The sequence below is a fragment of the Cupressus sempervirens genome, chromosome 3 (assembly GCF_028749045.1).
Source record: "Cupressus sempervirens isolate cs-2001-9-10 chromosome 3, ASM2874904v1, whole genome shotgun sequence".
Taxonomy (NCBI): domain Eukaryota; kingdom Viridiplantae; phylum Streptophyta; class Pinopsida; order Cupressales; family Cupressaceae; genus Cupressus; species Cupressus sempervirens.
This window is the reverse complement of record NC_143120.1, coordinates 398,555,193-398,578,985: the sequence shown is the minus strand read 5'-3', so window position 1 is coordinate 398,578,985 and position 23,793 is coordinate 398,555,193. Positions and strand designations below refer to the sequence as shown.

The 23,793-nt window shown below is 36.1% G+C and overlaps 1 protein-coding gene across 1 annotated transcript in view; it reads right to left on the bottom strand.

Moving 5' to 3' along the window:
- Positions 1 to 23,793, bottom strand: part of LOC149566699 (uncharacterized) — a 79,177-nt gene that overhangs the window by 3,078 nt on the left and 52,306 nt on the right. Inside the window, exons 10-12 of the mRNA XM_089820020.1 lie at positions 20,741 to 20,774; positions 880 to 991; positions 548 to 698 (exon numbers count right to left, since the gene is read on the bottom strand). Coding sequence (XP_089676146.1) covers positions 548 to 698; positions 880 to 991; positions 20,741 to 20,774 — 297 coding nt within the window. The remainder of the gene's footprint in view (positions 1 to 547; positions 699 to 879; positions 992 to 20,740; positions 20,775 to 23,793) is intronic.

Sequence of the window (23,793 nt, the reverse complement as noted above, 5' to 3'; positions counted from 1 at the left end):
AGACCCCAAGAGAATGATCCCCAACTGAAGGCAACACATCTTCCTTGTCGAACAACATAGAGGGCTCAAACAGACATGAGTTTTCAACATTCACAACTACATAAATCTTCAGGTATTGTGGTAAATCAACGTGAAAGCAAGTTTCCCTGTCTGATTCAGACTAAGAAATGGGCCATATCTCAAAGGTTTCAACTTCTTTGCTTGCCCATGCTTTACGAAACATCTTACAAAGCACTGTTCTATAATAAAGTTTCCCCTGTTGCAATATGATGTTTGCATCATTTAAAGATTAACATAGAAATCGCACAATAAATAAAAACTTAAGCAAAGTGCAACTATTATGACTGATGTACAGGAATGTGTGTACATGATCTATAGATAATCCAACTTTGCACCACATTTCAAATTATTGAATATGCTTATGGATCATAATGATGAATATGATTAAGGATCACAAAGATACATATAGATGAATAAGGTTATCCTGCTTCATCCTACTAATTTCCGAAGAAATGTGAGAAGAAATGACAGGAATAGATGTTCTTACCAAAGTCTCAAAAAACATGCGGGCTGCTTCCTTGCGTTTCTTCCCCACAAGAAGTTGATCAAGACTAAGGTTTTGTCGATTCTCAGCTTCTGATTTCTTTAAATCATAATCCATGCTCTCAAAGGCAAGTTTCAGGTATCGACTAACAGCCCTGCAAAGAAATAACTTCAACATAAGAATTTAAAACATGTTGATAATTTGCCACTAAAAAATTCGTGCAATGCATTTGCAACTTCCAGCTATACGCTGCAATTCAGTCTGAGTACCTTTATGAAATCAAACTGATCTACTTAGAACTTACTGTAAGAATACACAAGAAATACTGAACGGACCTTGTTCTTGAAGACCATCCACTATTTTCCTGAATCTGATTCTCTTCTATTTCAGGAGCTTTGCTCTTACCATCGAACTCTTCTTGTGCAGTATTATCAACTTGCAATAAGTCTACAAGTAAAGCAAGAAATGCCATGATTCGATAATTTAGAATCCATTTCTCACAATCAACAACTGAAAAGTAAAAGCTCAAGGAGACGTAAAGGAAGATAAAAGCATTAAAAGAAGGTAAAGAAACAGAACCTTGATGTTGTTATTAGAACACATAATTATATATTCTCTAACTCAAATAGACCCAAGCCTTAGCTCACAAGTTACAAGCAAGTTACTGATATTGATACTGGTCTGGGGTCGGTTTTGGCAGTTCGATTGGCAATTCAATTAAGAAATTAATATAAAAGAAGTTAACATATCAAAGACATCAAAAGCTAATCTGGGACTCAAGCTTTCACGAATGGATAAAGGTAAAGCATAAGACAGTAGAATGAGTTGTATGTAAACAAGAAATAATGGAAGACTTTAATTGTAAATTTACTAAATTGTAAATGTATCACCTTGCCTTGTTGGAAGGAGATGTAAGATCCACTCAGTAATAGATCATGAATGTAACTAATCATCCAGAAAAATAGATGAAGGATCTGTTTATGTAAAATTAAAAGATTGTACAGGAGGAATTCTAGTCCTCATCTGATACTAGCACCTCTGCACCTCTGATTAAAGAGGTTCAAGGGATACATTTATAGAATACTAAATGTAACTGTCATTATTATAATATTAGTATATATAATTATAATATTAATATATATATATATATATATATATATATATAGTTATAATAATAATAAATTATTATAAAATAATTTATTAATATTGCAATTCATTTATAATAATTCTATATTATAATTATAATCTTAAGATATTTTAAATATTATAGTAGTCATTTAAAAGCTATAGGAACGATGGAACCTGTGACTGCATAAGATTTTATAGAAATCTTAATCATTCATTGGATAGGATGGCGAAATAAACCAATAAAGAATAAATTTTATTGGAGTCCAAGAGTAAACCCCAAATAAATAAGAGTTATTATTATGATTATAATCTTAAGATAATTTAATTATTATTACTAAGTTGTCAACTTAAGTTCAAGTTCAAATACGGGTTTGCAGAATCGGTTAATCTGTATGATAAAATTTTGAAAATGGGTTTCGGTACAAAAACATGTTGAAATTATGTATATATGTATAGATTAAAATGTTACATAATATCATATAAATAACAAAAATACCATAAACTTGTAATCATAACATCATCATTATAGCATCGTAGCATTATATACTTCAAGTTCAACATCAAAATATTAAAATGATAATACCAAGTGTCATTATTTCTACTTCCAACAATTGATACTTTATACTAAGATACACAACAAAAGGAGAGCAACTTGGAGAAAGTTCAGCAGGCTGCTCAGCTGTCCTTTTGGTCTCTTAGACCGGTGGTCTCGTGGAAGTCATAAAAACCTTTCATTTCAATCATCTAATGGATTATTATTTTTCTTCTTCTTCAAAAGTAATCAACAAATACTGTCAAGGCCAATGGGATCAGCTGCACCAATAACATTCTTGTTGTCCAAGTCCTAAAATGCTGAAACTACAAGCTGGGAAGTGGAAGCATCAAAGCCTGTGTGCTCGGCATTTATATCCCCCATCTTCTCCTTCCCTTCCTTGTATCCATTCTGCATGTGTGAAAGGAGTCGCTATTTGGAATGCACATATACTAAGTTGTCCACTCTCTTTGATTACAAGCTATTGCAGCATCCCCTTTGAATTTTTAATAGTGGTCATATTTTGTATGTGTGTCTCTCTCTCTTCTACTTCTCCGTGCTCCATGATATATTTTAATGCTGTCTCATTTGGGTGAGCATTGCATTTCTTGACTCATATTCCAAGGAATCCACACAAATGGCCTACCCCCTATAAATATGAACTATTCCTTTCTACATCACAACTCCAACATTTCCAATAGAACCCCTCACCTTCTAGGAGGAGTCTTACAATATCAGCATACTTCCACAAAGGACAATTAGAATTTGGATCTGCTCTTTGTTGCTCATTATTGCCTATGGAGGAAGAGGTAGATGCCTCATAGTTCCTATGGCAAGAAATTTTATACACATTCAAAATTTAAAAAACAAGAGAACGGAAAGAAAAACAGGTAGATTTTATGGACAATTAAAGAGTAATTAGAAAAAGTTTGAAAACTTTAAAAAGAATGAAATCCAGCTTACCTCTTTCACCCCAATAGAAGTTTGTAATGGAGTAGGAATGAAACATAAACACTTGATCAAGCTTCACAAATCATTTGTCAACTCCCCTTTGCTCGAACAATTTTTTGCATTTGCTCCACCTCAAGAGAAATAATCCATTTGCACACCGAATGAGACATAAAACCCAGCATAAGTAGTGTTAAGAGGGAACACATCCCCAGCCTAAAAACCCACGTCCCTATATTGGGGACATTTCCACGATTGGTGAATAGCCACAGGACATCCCCACCTCATTCCCTTTTCTCCAAAATTTTGTAGGGGGTGTCAAGAATTTTATGGCGAGACGGTCCAGGACGCCTTGGAAATGTCTGTGATGGATGGACCGTCCCCAATAGAATAGTCCAGTGACAATTACCTTGTCCATACATTCCTGTCCATTTCATCACATATTTCTTCCACTGCAGCCTCTAAATTTGCTTTGGCTTCATCCTTCCACGTCTGCAGTGTCTTTATCTTTCCATTCTTGTCCAAAATATAAGACAGAAAAGTCTCTTTCATCTCATTGAAGTTACTATGTAACTCCCTGATTCTATCTTCAATATGATCAAGCAACATATGAAAATCCTGCAATGTTTTCACAAACTGGAAAGTGGGTTGGATTTTCAAAAGCTTCTATTTATGGTGCTCTGATCCTAGATTGATCAATCTCATCTTGTTAACTCTTTGGATCCACCTATCATAAAGTGGGCTTGCTACCTCCTTGTCTTTATCAAAATTGTGAATTGCTTCAAAAAGCCGAGTATGGCAGGCATGAATACCTACCAACTTCTCATCAACCTTCTCATTCAGATGTACAAAACTGACTGTACCATACCGCTCTTTTTCTTCTCAAAATGTTCATGGTCTCTAACAACAGACCTCTCCAACTCATCAATCTTTTGATATAGTTGAGCTCTAGTAGCTTCAAGCCTTCAACAGAGCATTCTGTCTCTTCTGGTAATTCCCATGCTAATGGTGGTGGGGAAGTGGCCCTATCAATCACATCTGGCTGAATTGTCAGTTCTTTTGTCCCCCTTTCTGATGTAGATGATAATGTAGTACCTAATGGTGAGGCCCCCTCCAAATCCTTGATCCTTTGTTGCAACAGTGCAACTTGTGTTTCCAGCTCTGCATACATCTTGGATTTTCTGACATATTCAGGGAAAAGGTGTTGGTTTCTCATTGCAAGGTCCTCCTTTTCTCTCTCGTCTTTCTTTGCTACATCAAGGATGAACTTAGAAGTCTAAGTTTTGTCTGGCTGCCTGCATACCTCTTGTGTCTGCAACTCTCAAAATCACATTGCCCTTTAATCCTGGGTAGATCTCATACATGTCCACTCTTCTTGATAGAGGTGTGAGGGTCCAAATAGCCAGGGTGGCATAATCTTTACTTTAATGTGCACCCTTTAATGCCATCTCAACTAGCTCTGCCTCAGTGCCATGTAAACTCTTTTTTTTTTCTCAAAGCATCTGCAATATCCTCTCAAGCAAAATTAGGACACTGACCTCATTCACAATTCTTCTTCCTTCTTCTGGTGTCAGAGACTGGAACTCCTAATGCATCTCTAATTGACCTTTACTAACAAATCTCTTGTTCAGACACACTGTTTTATGAGCCTTTCTTTCTTCCAAGCTCCTTTAATACTCCTTAATGTTCCTTCACCACATGAATTGTTGGAAGGCAGAAGAATTGACAAGTCCCTCATCATTCAAGAACTTTGCACATACCTCCATCCTCAGTTCCCTATGAACTAGGCCTTGTATCTCTAAAAGATGTAAAATCTGGGAGGGGGGTGATAGGAAGGGGAGAAACATCAACCTGCAGACCTGCCTCAAGAACAACAATAATGTCCTCCTCGTCGGTGTCACTACCACTAGACACTTGCACAAGTGGAGTAGATTTGTCATCTTTGCAATAATCCGCTCTGCAATTACCTCTGCAGGGGGAGATGGTAGCCTTTTAGATGGTGGGGATGGCTCTATCCTAGGAGAGTCATGTGGCTCCGAAATACTTACTCTCTTTAATGGCTTGAGAGGAGGGGAAACTTGCGTATATCTAGTCATGATTTGCTTTCCTTTCTTTCTCCTCCTCTCCTCCTCGGAGTCGGAATCGCTAACTTGTTCACTCCTTACTCTCTTGAATGCTTTATCTAATAGTGGGGAAATCCTTGTGGGAGGTCTCTCTTCTTCTTTCCTGCCCTCCCCTGTAAGTCTGAAGCTTTTGTAGCAGCAGAAGATGCTAACTTATAAGCTCTGATTCTTCCTCGTTTTTCCCTCAATGTGGCATATAGATGTCATTGAAAAAATTCAACAAAGTTGTCACCTTTACAGTTTTACTGCAAATACAGTTAAAGGCTTGAGGGGATCATAGCTTGGCTCTGATTTCTTTGTTTCAACCCATTCTGCTTTAAAAGCCAGCCACTTCCTCTTATTTTCTTCGTGTTCCTCCTCATCATAGATTTTTCTGACACAATCCTCTGGAAGTGGAACTGATGAGGCATATCCTTGACTCTTATTCTTCTTCTGAACAAATTATGGAAACCCTCTAGGTCACTACATCTTGGCAAACTTACCCTTATATTGTAAGGTTGCAGAATCTTCATTAAGTGTGACCATCCTCCCTTTGTGAGTACAAAATGATGAAAGACCGCAAAATCAGGGAACAAAGTACCCTTGCCCTTGCTCATAAGCTCACTATCCTAAATCCAACCAATCTATCTGATGATCTCCACAAAACCCAGTCTTAATGTAACATGAAATGGAAACACAAAAGGATGACCCAAGAAACCATATACTCTGATGAAAATGCTAACTTAATATGGGATTGCATTCCCCAAATTATGCTCAATATTCAAATCAGGGCTTTTTTCCTTTGGCCTCAAGAAATCTAGTAATTCAAAAGGGATTCTAGGAAGGTTCAAAACTAACCTTGCCCTAAGCCTAGATGCAAAGTTATTGTCAAAGAGAAGATAACTGGACCCATCCCAATCCTTGGATATCATAGTGGTCAAGGTCTGTACAGGCGTAGGTTCTCCATCCAACTCCCTATTCAACTTCCATGTATTTTGCAAAGTAATCAGCATTTTTAAACAGAAGCATATGTATCAAGAAAGAATACCAGAAAAACATCTAATTTCCTCTTTTCTTCAGATCTAACAAACCAGCATGAATCTTTTCTGCAACATAGGTTGGATAATCGTATATTATTACAAAGCCAAGCTGCTGGATCTGGATGGCCATATACATATATTTTGGTGGCATACTACATGTCTCCCTAATAATTAACACAGAGAACAATATGTATCTTGAAGATGCTTAGCAAAGGCCTCCATAGAAAAAGGATCCCGACTGAACTCCCTTACAAAATATTTGACTGATTCTTCCTTGGCCAAATGAGTAGGGAGGAGTTTACCCGACTATACCTTTAGTTTTAGTATATTGGGCCAGAAACCTATCCAAGTCTATATCTTCCAGAGTGGAAGATAACAAAGTGGTGTCAAACATTTCTCTAATTTCTCCTCCTCATATGCTGAGCAAAGCTTCTCCACTTATATCCCTAATAACTCTGGCTACCGGGTCATGTTTGTCTACAATGATCAGGAGAAGATCCACATCTAAATACACATTTAGAACAACTAGCTTACCCAAGTCAAATTGCCACGCATTTGATTCAGGATTAGGCAAATTAGCCTAACCATACCATTGCCCAAACAATGCAAGCCTTGAAACCGGAAGTCTAGCATCCTCTACATACCCAAATCTATCATACAACCCTTCACCAATTTTCTTACCCCTAATCAACTTTGTGCATGTGGGCTTGTTATTCATAAAGAGTTTTCACTGGTCTAAGAAATCATCGTAGGGGTTCCTTTCAAAGTAATTGATCTTCCCAGAATGCTCTCTAGCCTGCAGCATGTTGGAATTAGGGATTGGACTATAGTTTTAAAAACAAATGTATTTTTACTGAAAATCTTTTAGTTAACAACGAAACCCCTCACAATTTCGACAGCACTACACCAATTACTTCAGCCTAACTAGGCAAAGAAATTCCCCACCAAAACCAAGCAGAAAAGCACCCCATAAACATCAGAAAAAACTTGTAAAAGAATGAACAACTTACGGGTTTCAATTTTGCCCTCAAAAAGCTCCTTTAAATCACTTGTTGGTTGCAGAGCATTTCAACAATTCTTGGAAAATAGCAGAATGAAGAAAAACATTAGCTTGGCGCCCTTTTAAGCTCATTTAGTGCAGTCTTGTCCGACATTAACTTCATACCAGCAACAAACGGCTTGAAAATACAACTTCTGCAACTTCAAATTCTAGTTGTCGACCTTCATCTACCTTGCTCCATCAGACGGCAACAAGAGGTCCAACTAACTTTGACTTACAATGTGTCACCTAGGTCCACAAATCATATGGGAAATTTTCAACAGCAGCAAAAGCCCACAAAAGAAACTCTGGCAATATTTCTGTGTTCTCCAACGAGCACAGACACGTGTCATCATCATGTGATCCCGCAGTCTAACAATCGAGCATCTTGGTTCACAAGAACACGATAACAGTTGATCTTTGTAGGAAATTGATCTCCATCAGCGCTAAAGGTAGGTAACTGACATGTAGCATTTCTAACAAGATGAAGGATCGTCTCAAATGCTCAAAGATGAAACTGTTAGTAGCGTGATGTTGGAATATTAGGAAAGGTAGGATGTTGAGAGGGGGGGCGGTGAATCAGTATCCTCAAAAACTTTTTACATTAAACAAATTCAGTGATGCCCTTATCCTTTTCGCAACTCAGTAAGCTCATAACTATAACCAAAATACTTTGTAATTGAAATAGTTTTATCTAATCTAATTTGTATCAACCATGTAAACCATAAACATAGAATCATAACACATAACATAAATATTTGGTCACGCAAAAACCCTTGGTTAGGGGGAAGTTGTGGCAGGGATGGTACCCGCAAATTCATCATTACTGCAATAAGAGGGTGCCTTGTTAGGGCTACAATGTCTTTGTCACTTTTGGTGACTTACTCTATTAAAGTATACAATCAGATCTGCTAGGATCTACCTTCTTCAAGGATTTTACAACACTATCCTAAGTGTGTACTTAGTTAAGAGATTTTGCATAAGACTATTAAGTCTACCTTTTTCAAGGCTACTAAATGATTAGAAAGTAGTAGAAAATTATTCGTATGATAGCAACTTACTTTCTTTGTTCAGATCTCACTTTTGCTCATCTATTTATCACCTCCTATGACTGATCTTCAATTCCTCTTTACACTATTTGAATCACTGACCTTGGATATACTAAACAGTTCACTCTGTCATAAACTTTTCTCAATAGCAGTAGCAATGGTACCCCTCTTTCTCACTCCAACTTTATAATGGTTCCTTATAGGTCTTTTTATAGTTTTCTTTGGTCTCTTCGATCTCTGTCCTAATTAGGGTTCAAGAACTCTCTAGAATGTATCATTGATCAAAATCAACAATCAAGAATAAATCGCATTCCATATTTTTCCTTTTGCTTTATCATTGGCCTTTTCTTGCCTTGAAATCATACAACAATCAAATCACATTCTTCAAGAAATATTTTGAAATCTTCTTCTTGATCTCTGGGAATCATGTTTCCCACTCGGTAAGATCATTACACATTGTTTTATGTGCCAATTCATTTAGATGTCCTATGTTTCACTCGGTAAATGCTCTGATCTTTATGTTCTCACTCGGATGTATCTTTGCTCAGTGATCTTTGTCTAGCTCGGTGATGTCTTTTGTTCAGTGTATATAGAAACACTCGGTAAGTACTCAGCTCGGGTATAACTGTAAAACTCATTCTGCTCCTCCTTCATTGCTCGAGCAATATAGTGACTCGGTTACTATGCTCACCAACTAACATATTCACTTCTTCACTCTTTTTGACACTAATTGGAAATGTGATTATATATGGGAGTAACACATGAGACTTAACCAGGGGAGCCACATAAAATAATATAATTCTGAAAACATAGAACTTGGTCCCACTAGAAAACACAGGCGGTAGCATTTTGTGTTCTCGCAATCAACCTGCAACATAGAATGACATCATCACAAAAGCATGAAAAATGACAGATAGCCCACACTTGGAAAATGTAAGAAGCCTTAGTTTGGTAAATAATAAGGGTCGATCAACTTAGGACAAAGATGTGGAGCTTAGGGAAAATAAAGGGGGACATGACATTAACAAAGATAAATCGTTAGGAAAGTGAGTCCATGGCCCAAACATATAACAAGACAACCCTTAGCTTGAGTGCCCAAAAAAGTTATGACAGATTGTAACATTGAAGGATAAAACAAGGGTGGTGCGGGATTTTCAAAGAAAATAACTAATAACCCTAGGGAAAACTAGGTTGCAAACAAAGCAAGACCGGGAAGAAAAACTGCTCAAATCCCTACCAACAAATTGGGTGCACATCAACACCTCATTGCCAAGGGTAAAGTTGTCTAGACCAACTCTTATGTTGCATGAAGGTATATTAGAGCTTTGAATATACATCTTGTTTTATTAATCATTTCAGCTCACACGCATCAAGAAACTTGCATATTTCATAAGGTTGTTTAATTGGAGACATTACAAACTTGGAGAGATACAACACTACAATTATAAAAAAATGTTTGTGACTATATAACTAAAAGCATGCCTAAAGCAACAGGCACAAACTGCAATATCAATTTGTATCATATGAAGAAATAACAGGACACAATATGCCATCAGAAACTGGCTGAGTAACAAAACTTTCAGATATGACCATGTCACAAGGTTCAAGTTCGAGTTTGAATTCGACAACCATGAAGTTCGGATGAAGTTAAGCAAGATCAAAAAAAATCAAAAAAAAAGTAAGATAATAATAAATAAATAAATAATAATATATAAAGTATAAACATACAAAATTTTAACATTTTGCTAATAAAAAAACATAAATAAAATATACATTAAAATGTTTTACTATTCATAAATAAATAAAAATTACATATATTATAATAAAGTTATAAAATACAAGAACCTAAAAATAAAATGAAAATGCCGCTGCTGCTAGGAAATTGTCGGGACATACAGTAGGTTATAGATGGTCGGGAGTAACTTTTTAAATCTGACAAAGGTCGATTCAGTGGATATTGATCCAAATCCAGCTGTCAGAGGAGAAACTGCAACCTTTAATATCACCGCAATTTCTGGTTTTACAGCCATGCCAAATGATATCAGAGGAAAGACAACAGGCTGCAACCACCAGAAGCTGCAACTTAAATATGATTTCTGGAAAACGACAACCAAACTGTTTTCTTACGAATTTTAAGCCAAACTTCAGCGATTTTTTTTCGTTTTTTATGAGTTCGCCAAATTTTGAACCTGAAGCCGAAAATTCGGGCTAACCCTGTGACTAAGGTTACAGTAGAACTAAATAAGTGCATAAAGTTTCTTAATTCATAAGCTTTATCAGAGATCCAAGAAAGATTATTAATTTCCGAGGGCTTCACCTAATTTTGATGCACTGTTGAGAGATGGAACTTAGGGACAGAAATGAAATGCACTTTCTTTTTTTGTAATTTCATATTATAATTGAAAAAGAAACTTGTAGCCGTTGGGCAATTTGCTGTGACTCATATATGATTTTTTTCATTTTAGATGCTAATGCATATTGACATTGAATTGAAAGTAGTTTGAATTTAGTTCGACATTGTCACATTTGCTAATTGTTTGACTTTGACTCTCATGTGAACTCTCAATTAAGCACAAATGTATTAAGGTTCTGCAATGTATATGTGGTTTTTTTCACTCGGTGATGTATATACTATATAAGATTTTTTTATAATGTTTTCATATAAACATTTAAAATTTTCCTATATAATTTAAATTATGGGTGTTTTATATTGGATTCCCCTTTGCCATCCCCTTCTGTATCCAAAAATGGCCCAAAAACTCAGGGACCTTGAAACGCAATCCACTGTCATTTGTCATGCCTGTCCAGAAACTAGGGGTAACATAGTTAACTGGTCATTTTGGGGTCTCCAAGATACAGCAAACTTCAGTTGTGTCTCTTGGTCAGACATGCAAAATGATGTCTCTAAAATCAATTGAAATGATTACTGATGTAGCATTGAGCAAGCCAAAAAAACTGGAATTTCAGACTGAGCCAACCACTATCAGTTTCTATATGTTCTTGGGAAACATCTCATTAAATATTGTAGGAGGGTTACCTGTAATGAAGTAAGGACATGATTATCTTTCTTTGGTGGTGGATCAGTTTAGTGAGATGTCCGAATGTACTCTAATTTCAAGCAAGAAGCAAGACATAGCTGAGTTATATTTACACATGTATGAGTGATTTTAGATGGCTAAAAAGCGTCATTTCAGATCACAACTACACATATATGAGGAAGTTTTAGTTTGCGTTCAGGAAAAGATTGATTATTTCAGTGAAAAATATATAAAAATTCCATGGTCAAAGCAAACTGATGAACCAAATATTGTACAGCTGTTAAAGGAGTATAAGTCAAGGCACCTAAGAATGCAGTATGCAAACTTAGCATATAGTAAACACTCTTACAACAGGGTAATTCGTATCTACACTAATTTAACAAATTCTGAGAAATGCTATAAATGTCTACCACATGGTTTCTTAGATGGTTTGCAACAATCACACAAATGAGTAGAAAATGTAGATCAAAGGACTGCCAAATCAAGAAGTGCATTAACAAGACTTCATAAATCCATTTTTGAGTTCAAGAAAGATTGAGGGAGCCACAAGCAAAGTTTAGAATGGCATGACCAATACTGAGCTGAGCACACGTTCAAAATCAGAAACCAGGTGTGGTTGTACTTGGGCAAAGCAAGAGTCCTAGGCGAACAAGAAAACTGAATGTTTAGAGTTCCATACCTAATGAGGGAGGAGTATTGGTGTATCTAATTGAAAAAAGTCACTCCAATCATGCAAATAGAGTTGAAGACTTGAAGAGGGTTACGTAAAACTTGCTTGCTTGGTCCCAAGAGCCGATTTCCAAGTGAGGTGAAATGGTATTATTTTGATGGTGCGAAGAAGAAATTTCCTCACATATTGAGTGCCTACATAATGGGGAAGTGTAATCTATAAATCACACAAAAACCAGTGGTAAGAGCAGGTTCCCAGACTCAGACTTGGCTCAAACTCAACAAGGCTGACTCAACTCCTGACTCAGCTACAACTCGGCAAAATGATAAAACCATTGAGATTATATAATTTTATAATTATATATATATATATACGAAATTATATAACATATGTAAGTTTTCTGCAAATTCTGAAGATATAATACTGATATAGTATTATTACCTTGCTAAAAATCAATCTACTATAATTCTGGGCTGAATGTTATTGTTCTGGAGGTCTGCAATAAATTCTGGAGATCATATTTTATTTCTGCACTAAATAGCCAAGGAGTAGATTGCTAGAAAAGCAGACTTAAGATTGTATTGTGTGTCTTTTATCCACAATCTTGCTCCTACTTATATATTACCCAAGAGTCTTGCCTTTTCAAATAGACACAACCCCTTCTAGGTCGGCCCTCCATGAAACAAATTACTCCTCCAAAAATTGGCGCCCTTGCTCATTAACTAATAGTTAATACTTAGTTAACTACAATAGTCAATAGAAGGCATATAAATATGCCTAGCGAATCACCAATCTGTTATAAGGGAGATGTCATTATCATGACATCATATATAAAGGAAATGACATGCATTTAGATCTGTCTGATCTGAAAAATCAGAACATTAATATGATCAAGTTATCAGGATTTAACATCATATTCCACGACCCAGGCAGTGTCATAAAAACTTGGCAAGGTCTGCTCAACTCGGTGACTCAAACTACTTGCACAACTCGCAAAGAGTCATGAAGCTCTATGTGTGAGCAACAAAATTTGTCATTTTCAGTCAAAATTATCAAAAACTTGTTTTTCCATGTAATGGTTTCAAAGAAATCATTCAACACTCTGGGGTGGAAGTGACTTTGGGTTGGTTCAGAAGATCTCATCGAAGTCAAACAATCAAGGGAGCGGATTTAGAAATGAAGAATTTTACATTTGGTTACAAAACCACCAATTGTGGCGAGGAGCAATTTTCTTATCCCCCTGAAAGTTTTCTACAATCATCATCTCATGCAATAGACAATTGCCTAGCCACCCCAACAATTGATTAAATGGCCTAGCAATTTTGTTTCCAACCCAACAATGACATAAGCGCAAATTTGTAGGAACTGACAATATCTTTATTTTGTCTCCTAAGACAATCTAATGACTCGTGTCGATAAGTCTACAACTCTTCTATTATGTATATGACTATTCAATGGAAAAACCTATTGAGAAGCATGACTATTTTCAATGCAGTGCTGGGCAAAAATGCAAAGCAGATTGTAAAGGTAAGTTAAAAAGTTAAGTCCTAAACTAAGTTTTGTTAAGTGATTGTTTTTTATTTAAGTTGTCAATCTCCATTTGGGTTCGTATGCAAATTCGGGTTCGAGATGTCGATGTTATTGTAGCTATGGTTGGATTCCTTCAGGTCAACATAGGTAACAAAATGGTTGTGAATATAATTATATTGTTGTGACAATTTAATTATATTGATAATATATAATTATTGTGATACAATTAATATAATTATATTAAATTATATTTTAATTATATTATTATATTGAGTGGTGGCCCTTGGTGAAGGGGCACCACAAATAAGTATAAAGGAGGAAATAATTTTTCCTCTCTTTTACCCAAGAAATTTATACAATCCAACACACATACAGTCTAAAAAATAGCATGGTATCAAAGCAGGAACAAAACTATGCAAGGCGATGTAACAAGGGATTTTTCCATCTGCAATTGCCCATGTTTAGCAATCATCAAACCTAAACATTGTTTCAATAGAAGTCAAATATATGTCCGCATTGCATTGGTGAAGAAATACTAGCGTGAGCGATCTCTTATTTGGCATACAATCGGCAGCAATACAAGGGGGGAGGGTAGGTCGCAGAATCAGGTTGATAGATCTGCAAAGTTACAGATGGAGAAATTAAGTTTCCTATAGAATCACTCATGTTGTTCATATATATTATGTGTAATCAACGTCTCATTCCTGTGTGATTCAATATGCGTCTATATTTTTCATCAAAGGTTGTATTCTCGTACCAAGAATCAAAAGCCCTCTAAAACTACTGGCTTGGCTAACATGAATATTTCTTTTTCTTCTTAACAGTTTTTGGTGATAGAGAATTGACTAGGCAAACACAATGCACACAATGAGTTGAAACTGACCATTATCGTATGTGTATTGGGTGAGGAGATTCAAATTATTTGGTTTTCATATAAGAAAACTCTCAAAGAAAGTACCTTCGGGTTGTCATGACAGTTTTCTTCCAAAATACCATTCCAACAGCACTGTGAGCCTTAAGGTTGTTTGAACAATTCTTGTTAATCTAGTGGTGGCAGTTGTGTGTAGATTATGTGAAAATGGAGACGAAGTTAGTTTTGTTTCCTCGTGATAGGGGTAAGCATGAATAATTGGCAGATTACCTCAAATACCAAAGAATTCATTAAGTAAGAGTTTTTTTTGGGGGATACGCATGCTGAAGGACACAAACTATTATCATCGCCTGCGAAGGGGGTGGGAGCTAACAATTGATTGAACCAAGGTTGCAGTGGAGTATAGGTATATAATAGAACGATATTCTACTCATTCTCATACACCACTTGTTGGGTTCTTTCAAATTGTTGGTCCTCTGAAGTTGACACTCTTTGCCCTTTTTAGCCATGAGAACTTGGTATTCTAGATTTAAGAAAAGTTCTTCTAACATGAGCAGCTTATAGTTGAATGATTTCATTGTGGTAGTTAAGTTTTCTGGATTGTTGAAGCCAATTTCCCAGCTCATAAGTCTAACCAATAATTCACTGTTAATGTTATATTGAGGAATCATTTGAAGAAGAAATCATTTCTTAAAACTCATGGCCCTATTTACAGTAACACTCGGCCATATGAGGAATTAGAGATTGCCTAGAGTCTCTGGGGCTAAGCAGTGCAGAATTGAAGACTCGGTCTTATCAGAGAGCATCAAAAACACTGCACAACAGTCTAGGGGAACTAGAGTTATACTAGAGATGGAAACTGAAGGAAGTTCTCATTGTATTACGCTATTAAAAGAGCCTTCTAAGAAAATTGACCTCAACTCCTTGTTAGAAGAAAGAAGCAAATTACATCAAGAAGGATGTTGATGAGGGCTTGCTCCAGAATAGCGAGATAAGTATCCTCTCTTGAGTACAATTTTCCATATTTTATAGTTAGTCTCTTATATGTATCCCTATATGTACTATAAGAGTCATTTGCCTTGTTATGCTCTTGTCCTTTTCCTTGGTCCCTGGGAATGTTCTGCAAGAAAAGAAGAATGATGCCTTAGGAATGTTACCGAGGTAGTTATGCAGGTGATGGTAGCATCAGGGATTACAAAGTAAAGTCAAGACAAGAGGGCTCTCTTAGTGCAAGGGAGTAAACCATGTCAAGATGGTTTCTCTACTGATCCAAAGAAACTATAATAGTCAGAGGACTATGATTCATGGGATGTAAGTTCCATATGCGTAGGTTGGAAGGTCGTTATGTGGACATCCAGATCTTGATATTCCTGGATAGATGGATATTTGTTGGATCAAGAAAAGCATTCAAGCGAAGAGTCTAATGCACCCTGTGTGAAAGTCATGCAACCTGAAGACTAAAGACACATCTAGCTGCCATGAAGCTGAGTTGGCAGCAAATATCTAGATCAGTTATTTTCAAAGAGGAAGAATTAACATTCAAAGGCAGTCCGACTATCCATCATAGGCAACCCTGGACAAGGAGGCCAAAAGGTTGCTATCTCGTAGGAGATAACCAATGCCAAACCATCTCTCAAATGAACCCTCTAGAACTAACTCATGTACGATAGCTCAAGATCCATATTAATGAAAGATATGCATAAACATAATGCACTTGAGATAAACAATGGGTTATACCTTTCAAGTAATAAATTGCTGAATATACCAAGAGTGGGAGACGATAATGCTCATCAAGATATCGAAGTCTCCAACCAAGACTAATCTAAGAACAATCTCCTCTCAAGCCCATATCAGGTGAAAGCCCCTCAGACTTTCTGCTGAAACAATCAACTGTCCCAACAAATACATCTCTAATCACAAGAGAAATCAACATCACCACCATCTCTAAGTATCTATGAGCACCTAAGTCAGACCATGAGCATTACCACCGTCTCTAAGTATCCATGAGCATCATTGACAGTTTCAACAGGAAGTCTAAGGGGCATTCTTCTGATAGGGACTTGAGAGGAGATTGTTCTTAGATTAGTCTTGGCTGGAAACTTCGATATCTTGATAAGCATTCGCATTCCCCACTCTTGGCCTACTCGGCAATTTACTACTTGAGAGGTATAGCTCATTGTTTCTCTCAAGTGCATTATGTTTATGCTTATCTTTCATTTATATGGATCGTGAGCTATGGTACGAGTTAGTTCTAGAGGGTTCATTTGAGATATGGTTTAGCATTGGTTATCTCCTTGTTTAGCAACTTTGGATTCACTTCTCTAAGATGTTGTGAGTAGAATGGTTATAGATTTGACATTATCGTTTGCAGTGAGAGCTTCTTGGTGTATATGCGGCAGGTACTGCTCTTGATGCTTGTGATTGCAAGTTACAGATTAGATATGTTGACGTTGTGAGATTCACTCAATATATCTTTGGAGGTATGGATAGTTGGATGGGCTAGCACTTGTTATAGGGGTTATTTCAGCTATGGATTTTGATAGCTATGAATACATGTGATTACCTTGGATCAAGTGTTTGTGCTTGGCATTTCAGTTGGTACAGGATTTTATGATTCTTATGTGATAGGTTTGTTGGCTTTCTCTTTGGATGGCTTCTCTGTATGTCCAATGTTAGTGTCATAATAGGAGGTGGGATCATTCATGTTTGACATGTTCGATACTTTGATTTTGTTGCTCGTACCAGGATGGAGCGCATAGTGTACTTTGATCCATTATGGTGGATGTGCTAGGAGGCACTGTTTCCTTGTTCATTTATGTGTCTACGGATTGACCTTATGCAATGTATACAAGAAGTGGGAGATTGTTGAGATTATGTGTGTTGCAAACATTGCATTACATTGTTTATATTGTATTATTTTATTTGGTTATGTAATGTTACACGTAGGAGCACTTAGATGGTCGTGCAACATGTAGAGATTCCCATGGGATATAATGAGTTGTATTGTAATATTGTGATAATATTTGATGTAATTATTTAATATTGGGGAAAAATATTAAATGTGGGGTCAATAGGGGTTAGGTAGCACATGGTTTATGTAATACCACTTGGTGGTTTTGAGGGAGCTCGGTACTATAAAAGCAACCACAGGGTATTGTAGAAGCAAGCCACGAAAAGGCAAGAAAGGAAAGTTGAGCAAGACAAGGGGAGACAAGTTAGCCAAGGGAGCATTTGTGAAATTGGAAGCATAGCATGGGATGTGTGGATTCGTGCTTGTTCACATGGATTACTTGGTCGTGACTATGGCTTTGAAGGCTTCCATGGTTGTATTGCAAAGAATACATGACGATGGATGTTTTTGGAGGATGGATTTTTTTTCCCTCAATGAGGGTTTCCCAAGATATATCTTGGGTCACATTTTGTGAGTATGTTGTCTATTCTCTTGCATGTGGATTTTAAGTGGTTTTTTTTCAGATCTATTATAGGTTATGTGGAAACCTAAGTTGTCGATTCGGGTTCGAGGACGGATTCAAGTTCTTGGGTTCGGGCAATTTTTTTTTCCCCATTTGAGTTTGTGGGTGGGTTCATGAGTATATATATTATATATATGTATGTGTGTGTGCATTATATATGCAAAAAAATAAGAGAAACCCGCGGGTCCTCCTGGGTTCATCGTGGGTCCTCCCAAGCTCACTATGGGTCTTCCTAGATTTGCCACGGATCCTCCCAAGTTTGTCGTGGGTCCATATGGATTCGCTACAGGTCCAAGCAAGGTCCTTAATTTGGACTATGTGTCTGCTCGGGTTTGTGCTAGGATCCTTAATTTAGACTGTGTGTTCGCCCAAGTTCGCGCCAACGCAAACATAGGCGGACCCACAGTCCAAAATAAGGACCCTACCCGCACCTACAACGATCCTAGGCGCGAACCTGGATCCGGATCCAAGCAGCAGGTTCCGAACCCGGTAACAAAGGTGGAAACACTAAAAAAAAAAATTGTTGTGATTTTCCTTACATGAATGAGAGAAATTCCACAACTAAGTTTAAAATTATGTACTTCAAATCTTAATTATACACTTTTTTGATAAATGCAATTTCAGTTTTAACTATATAATTTGGCCCATAGTTTGCAGACTCAAACTCAGAGAGTACTCGGCAAGCCCAAAATTTTCAACTTGGCAAAAACACACCATATACTTGACAAAAACTCAGGAAAAACTTGGCAATTCAGAATGTACCAACGTTTAAAATCTCTTAAAGAAACATATATTTTTTGTAGACTTCAATTACAAAAATGTATTAAATTAATATTTGTCATCTCAATAGACAAAATGCGTAATTTTATAGCATTATCATCATGTGAAAAATGCATCTAATCTAATGTTTTCTCTGCATCCATACTTTTTACCCACATTTTTTTACATCTATAAATACACAAGAGTTAAACTTGAGAGTACTCGGCCACCAAAAATGATTGAGAGTACTCAGTAACTCTGAGAGTACTCGGAGAGTTTGCAAACTATGATTTGGATGCTAAATTTGTAGATTTGTGATGGCAGAACTATGGCCCTAGAACGCCAAATCTTCAGAGATCTGTTATTTATGTTTTGTTGCCGCCCTATGGTGCTAATGAGTGTGAGCGCAAATAGACCTACTTGATAACATTCACACTAAAGGAAAAAAAATTAAGCTAAAAGTGACTCAATGAGCTAGTCTTCATCCAATACAACCTTCCCAAAAAAACAAAAAAGGTAGCAGGTCTTTCTTAAGATGCCATCAACTTTAATGGCCTTAAACCATATTCAAATTTGACTGTCAAAGATGCAGATGCAATGTTCAGTAAGGAAGATCTTGCTGAATTGAAGAGAGAAGAACAACAGCAGAGACATCGAAGGAAGAGCTGCCTGAGAAATCATTCACTCCAGATTCTAATTCATCTTCTAGTTCAAGGCCAGATAGTACTAGTAGCAGGAAGTGTAAAACATAGTAGATGGATTATTAGTAGCTGCCTGTTGTACTTGTGAAATTTTTTAATTTGCACATGTTCGAGAATCAAATGTATTATAAATTTATGACATACATATTTTTTTATTAATGTCCTCATATCCTTCATTAGGATACTGATGTACTAGCAGTAATGCTTCTCAAACTATATGGGACTTTAAAGAGGGGTAGGAGGATGCAGGCAATGCAAAGAAAAATTATCTGACAAGGATTGATAATATAGTTTTTGAAGTCCATGCACCCATAATATATACAAATTATTTGTTTATGTGAACTTTACTCATGAATTCTTTACAGCATACATTGATGAAACAAAATTGCATGGACACATACAGATATGGTATTGGATACAGATACAGCCAATTTTTAAGACCCCCAATATGGATATAGCTCGATACGACATTCCTAAAAGAACAGATACACGTATACTTAACACAATTTTCTAAGTTATTAGAGGGAATTTACATTACTTCAAAAATTATATAGACACATTATTGCAAAATAAGTAGAGTTGCATTGGAAGATAAGCCAAAAAAATGAGTCACTGAAATAGAAGAACATTTCATTTGTCTTTTTCATCTGAAATAGATTTTGGTTACACTAATTTTCTTTTCAACTGCATGATAGAAGATTTTTTTTCTAAATTTAGTTTAGGAAGATTTATGTGAAATTTTAGAAAAATATCAAAACACAATCTAGCATGGTTGGAAAATCTAGGTTTCTTAGGCATGCATGGGTCCAGTATCTGACATATATCCAAACCGTATTAGATATGAATCTGTTTTGAATATGAAAATAAGCATGTCCAGGGAGGGACAAAGGAGTCTCTGGCTTGTGTGAAGATAACAATTAAAATAATAACAAATGGCAATGACATGAAAATTAAGTGGCCCACAACCAACAAAACAAAAGTACTGTGAGGAATCTAGTTCTCAGTAGAAGACATAAGATCATCATATTATGCAATAAATTTTATGTTTCCACTTGATTGGAGTAACTTACAAATTCCCTGCTTCTGTGAACTTAGTTAATGTACTATAGACATTATTCAATTATGAAACTAACGACTAACACGTTGAACAAAAATAACAAATGGCAATGACACAAGAGCATCAAATGACCCACGATCACAAAAGAAATGTACTTTAAGCATGCTAATTCACTGGAGAATGTATAAGATCACCATATTATGCAATAATTGCTTCTTAATAAATTTAAGTGCTCAAAGACACAAGTAGACCAAGTTACCTGTATCATCTGCATCTCCAAGGAAGTCGAATTCCTATATCACAAGCAAAAATTTAAATAGAGGTCAATAAAAGACTACAACAAAGAATAGAAGCGAGAAAAAAACTCCTATAAAATAAAGATTTGAATTCTATCACAAAAATACAATCACATGAATTGATTAGATCAACAATAGCAATTAGTTTTCTAAGCTTTAACATTCCGTAAGAATGAGATTGAACTAACAAAGCATGTCTTTAGCTAAGCTGTATTCTCCGCACACTTATTACCATCTATAATAAGTATCACTAGAGTCAACCGGCTCTTGTCATGATACATGAACTGTAAATAAATAAATAGTGTAAGATATAGGCTTGCTTCAATAATGTCTTCCACCTCATTTTCTTGAGAGATTTCAAAAATTCATGTGGTGGTGGTAAATATTGCCAGTGTCTGTATGTTCTATCATTATTCCACAACATCTATCTTATTATTGATGTTAAAACAAGGAGTTTTTGCTGCTAACCTCTAATAGAAAATATATTCAAAACAAGAACATTAATCCCTTTGAACCAGCTGGACATGCTGATAGAAGCATTTTACAAGTTAAGTAGGAGAAATATTTTTGAGCAATGAATACATGATAAATCCAACTAGAAGCTAGATGACCGTTATCTTTAATGGCAGTAAAAATGAAACTGTATTAATTTACACAAATGACAAAAACAGTCAATGAAACTCATAAGGTACATTAAGCTATACTAGACAAGTACTACAGTAAAAAGTGTATTCCTTATGAGCCAGGTTACCGGTCACGGCACAGGTGCAGGTGTGACTGTCTGGATGCAGGTACCAGGCAATAGTGGTATAGCCAAATAAAAGATTCCTTGGGTATAGGTACCGATGCATTACACACACAAAGTGTGTTGAAGATTGTAGCTGTGATAGAGAGTTTTATCTCTGATTTTATGAAATAGAATTATTACCATTATGGTCATCTTCAGCCGAAGAAGACACTTGTAATAATATTTGAAATAGTATTTAGTAACATGTGTCATGTGAAGAGGCATGTGCATGGAAATATGAAGTGTTGTATATTTGGAATTATTAAGTGTTTTGTATTTGGAATTTCAACAGACCTTCGTGTGTAATATGAGGGGTCTCATTTCAATCTATTTATGTGATTGCTTAGTGTATTGTCAAGAAATCAAGTGAAAGCTTTGTACATGAACATTTCTTTATCAATAAAAGATATATTTTGTTGATGTGGCTGGGTTTTTCCCTCTAGTTGGAGGGTTTTCCCAGGATAAATATCTTATAGTCTTTTGTGCATTGTTTAGTTTCCTCTTTATTGTTGTTTATTTTTATTTTTTGGGCAAAAATTAACATGGTATCAGAGCTAAGGTAGATAACAGCATTTGAGGGTTCCTGTCTCTATCCTTATTGTTCATTATTGGATGATTTATTCATTTTAGAAGTCGTTGATGTAGTTTTCTTTGTGCTCATAAATGAGCACCATATTCTCTTTACCTCTTAAAATGGTGTATTTTTTTCGCATGTCATCGATTTCTTCATTTATAGATGACCACATCTTCACAAATGATGTTAACTTCTTCTGCAAAGGATCATGGTTGACCAATTAAAAGAGCACCATTTGTAACTTCGAGATCAAGTTGACAGTCAAAATGAAAACCGCTTTCTGCCAGACGCATTGTTAAGTTGAATATGAGCACAAAGGAGCAAAGCGGATGGATCACAATCACTACGCAAAACAAGCATATTCATTGTTCATGCACATTGTTTTATAAGAATGCACACATCATGTGAAAGCTGAGGAATATTAGATTTCACAAACAACAACAATGGCAACACATGCAATATCCTGTCAGGGTTTTTCTTCACAGGTGATAAATGTGTCAGATTAAGTGAAACTGCCTTTGAAAAATCGCATGCTTTCCTGTTTAAAAATCAACATGTTTTCTCGGGCTTATTGATTGCCCCTTCCACACTTTTATGTGTTGGGTGGATATTTTGCAACTGACAGTTTTGTGAAAATCCAATTGCAAAATAGGTAGACCAGCCACAGCATATGAGACCGAGTCTCACTTACATTAAAGGGAAGGCTCCCCCTTCTCACCGATCCTTGGATCAACTCAAGGTAAGCAAGAAGTTGAGAGATTTTGTAAGGGGTGTTACCAATATTCTTTCCTCTTTAACTTTCAGGAAAGAATCCACTTACCCACGAAGCGAGTAATGGGCAAGATGAAATCTCTAACTAAACTTTTCTCTGGTAGCTGGAAACAATGATCCCAATAAACCAACACCAACTCAAAGGCTGATTGAAAGCGTATTGATTTGGCTCTAAGTCCTGTTTGTCTAATTTATAATAAAAATCACTAAATCACTACCATTGGAGCGCAAAGACTACCAGAAGTAGATGATCTCTATTCTATAAGAAAAACCTATACCATTGGGGCACAAAGACTTCCAAAAGTAGGGAAGTTCTAACTATTTTTCGTGAATCTGAGATGGTAACACAAGCTACAATCAAAGCTTCTAGTCTATGTATTACCATAACCGCTCCTAGTCAAAGCTTCGGCTCCAATTGCTTCTTAACGCACTATGCTCTATTATTGAACACACAATTATAACATGAATCAAAGACAATAAGCACAAATTACAGTCAAAGTTTCTAATTTGATCTATCACAATTGCTTCCAATCAAAGCTTTGAATCCAATTTTTTTTTATTCACTTTTCTCCAAAATTGCTACTACACAATCAAACTTCTGCTTGCACAAGTTTGGCAAAGTTGTCTTGCATACAACAAAGATGATTTTTACAATGAGGGGGCACTCCTTTACATAGGAAAAGGAGTTGAGAAAAAGGCGGAAAAAGTGGGAGCAACTCAACCAACTTTGACCGGTCTAACTAACAAGAGAAATTATTGGATTACATGTCATTACACGCGTAAATCGTATTACATGTAATTACACATATTCATGTAATACATCCTCTTTAATTACAAACATGAAATAAGAAGAAAGATGGAAGAGAAATGAAACAATCCTAGGG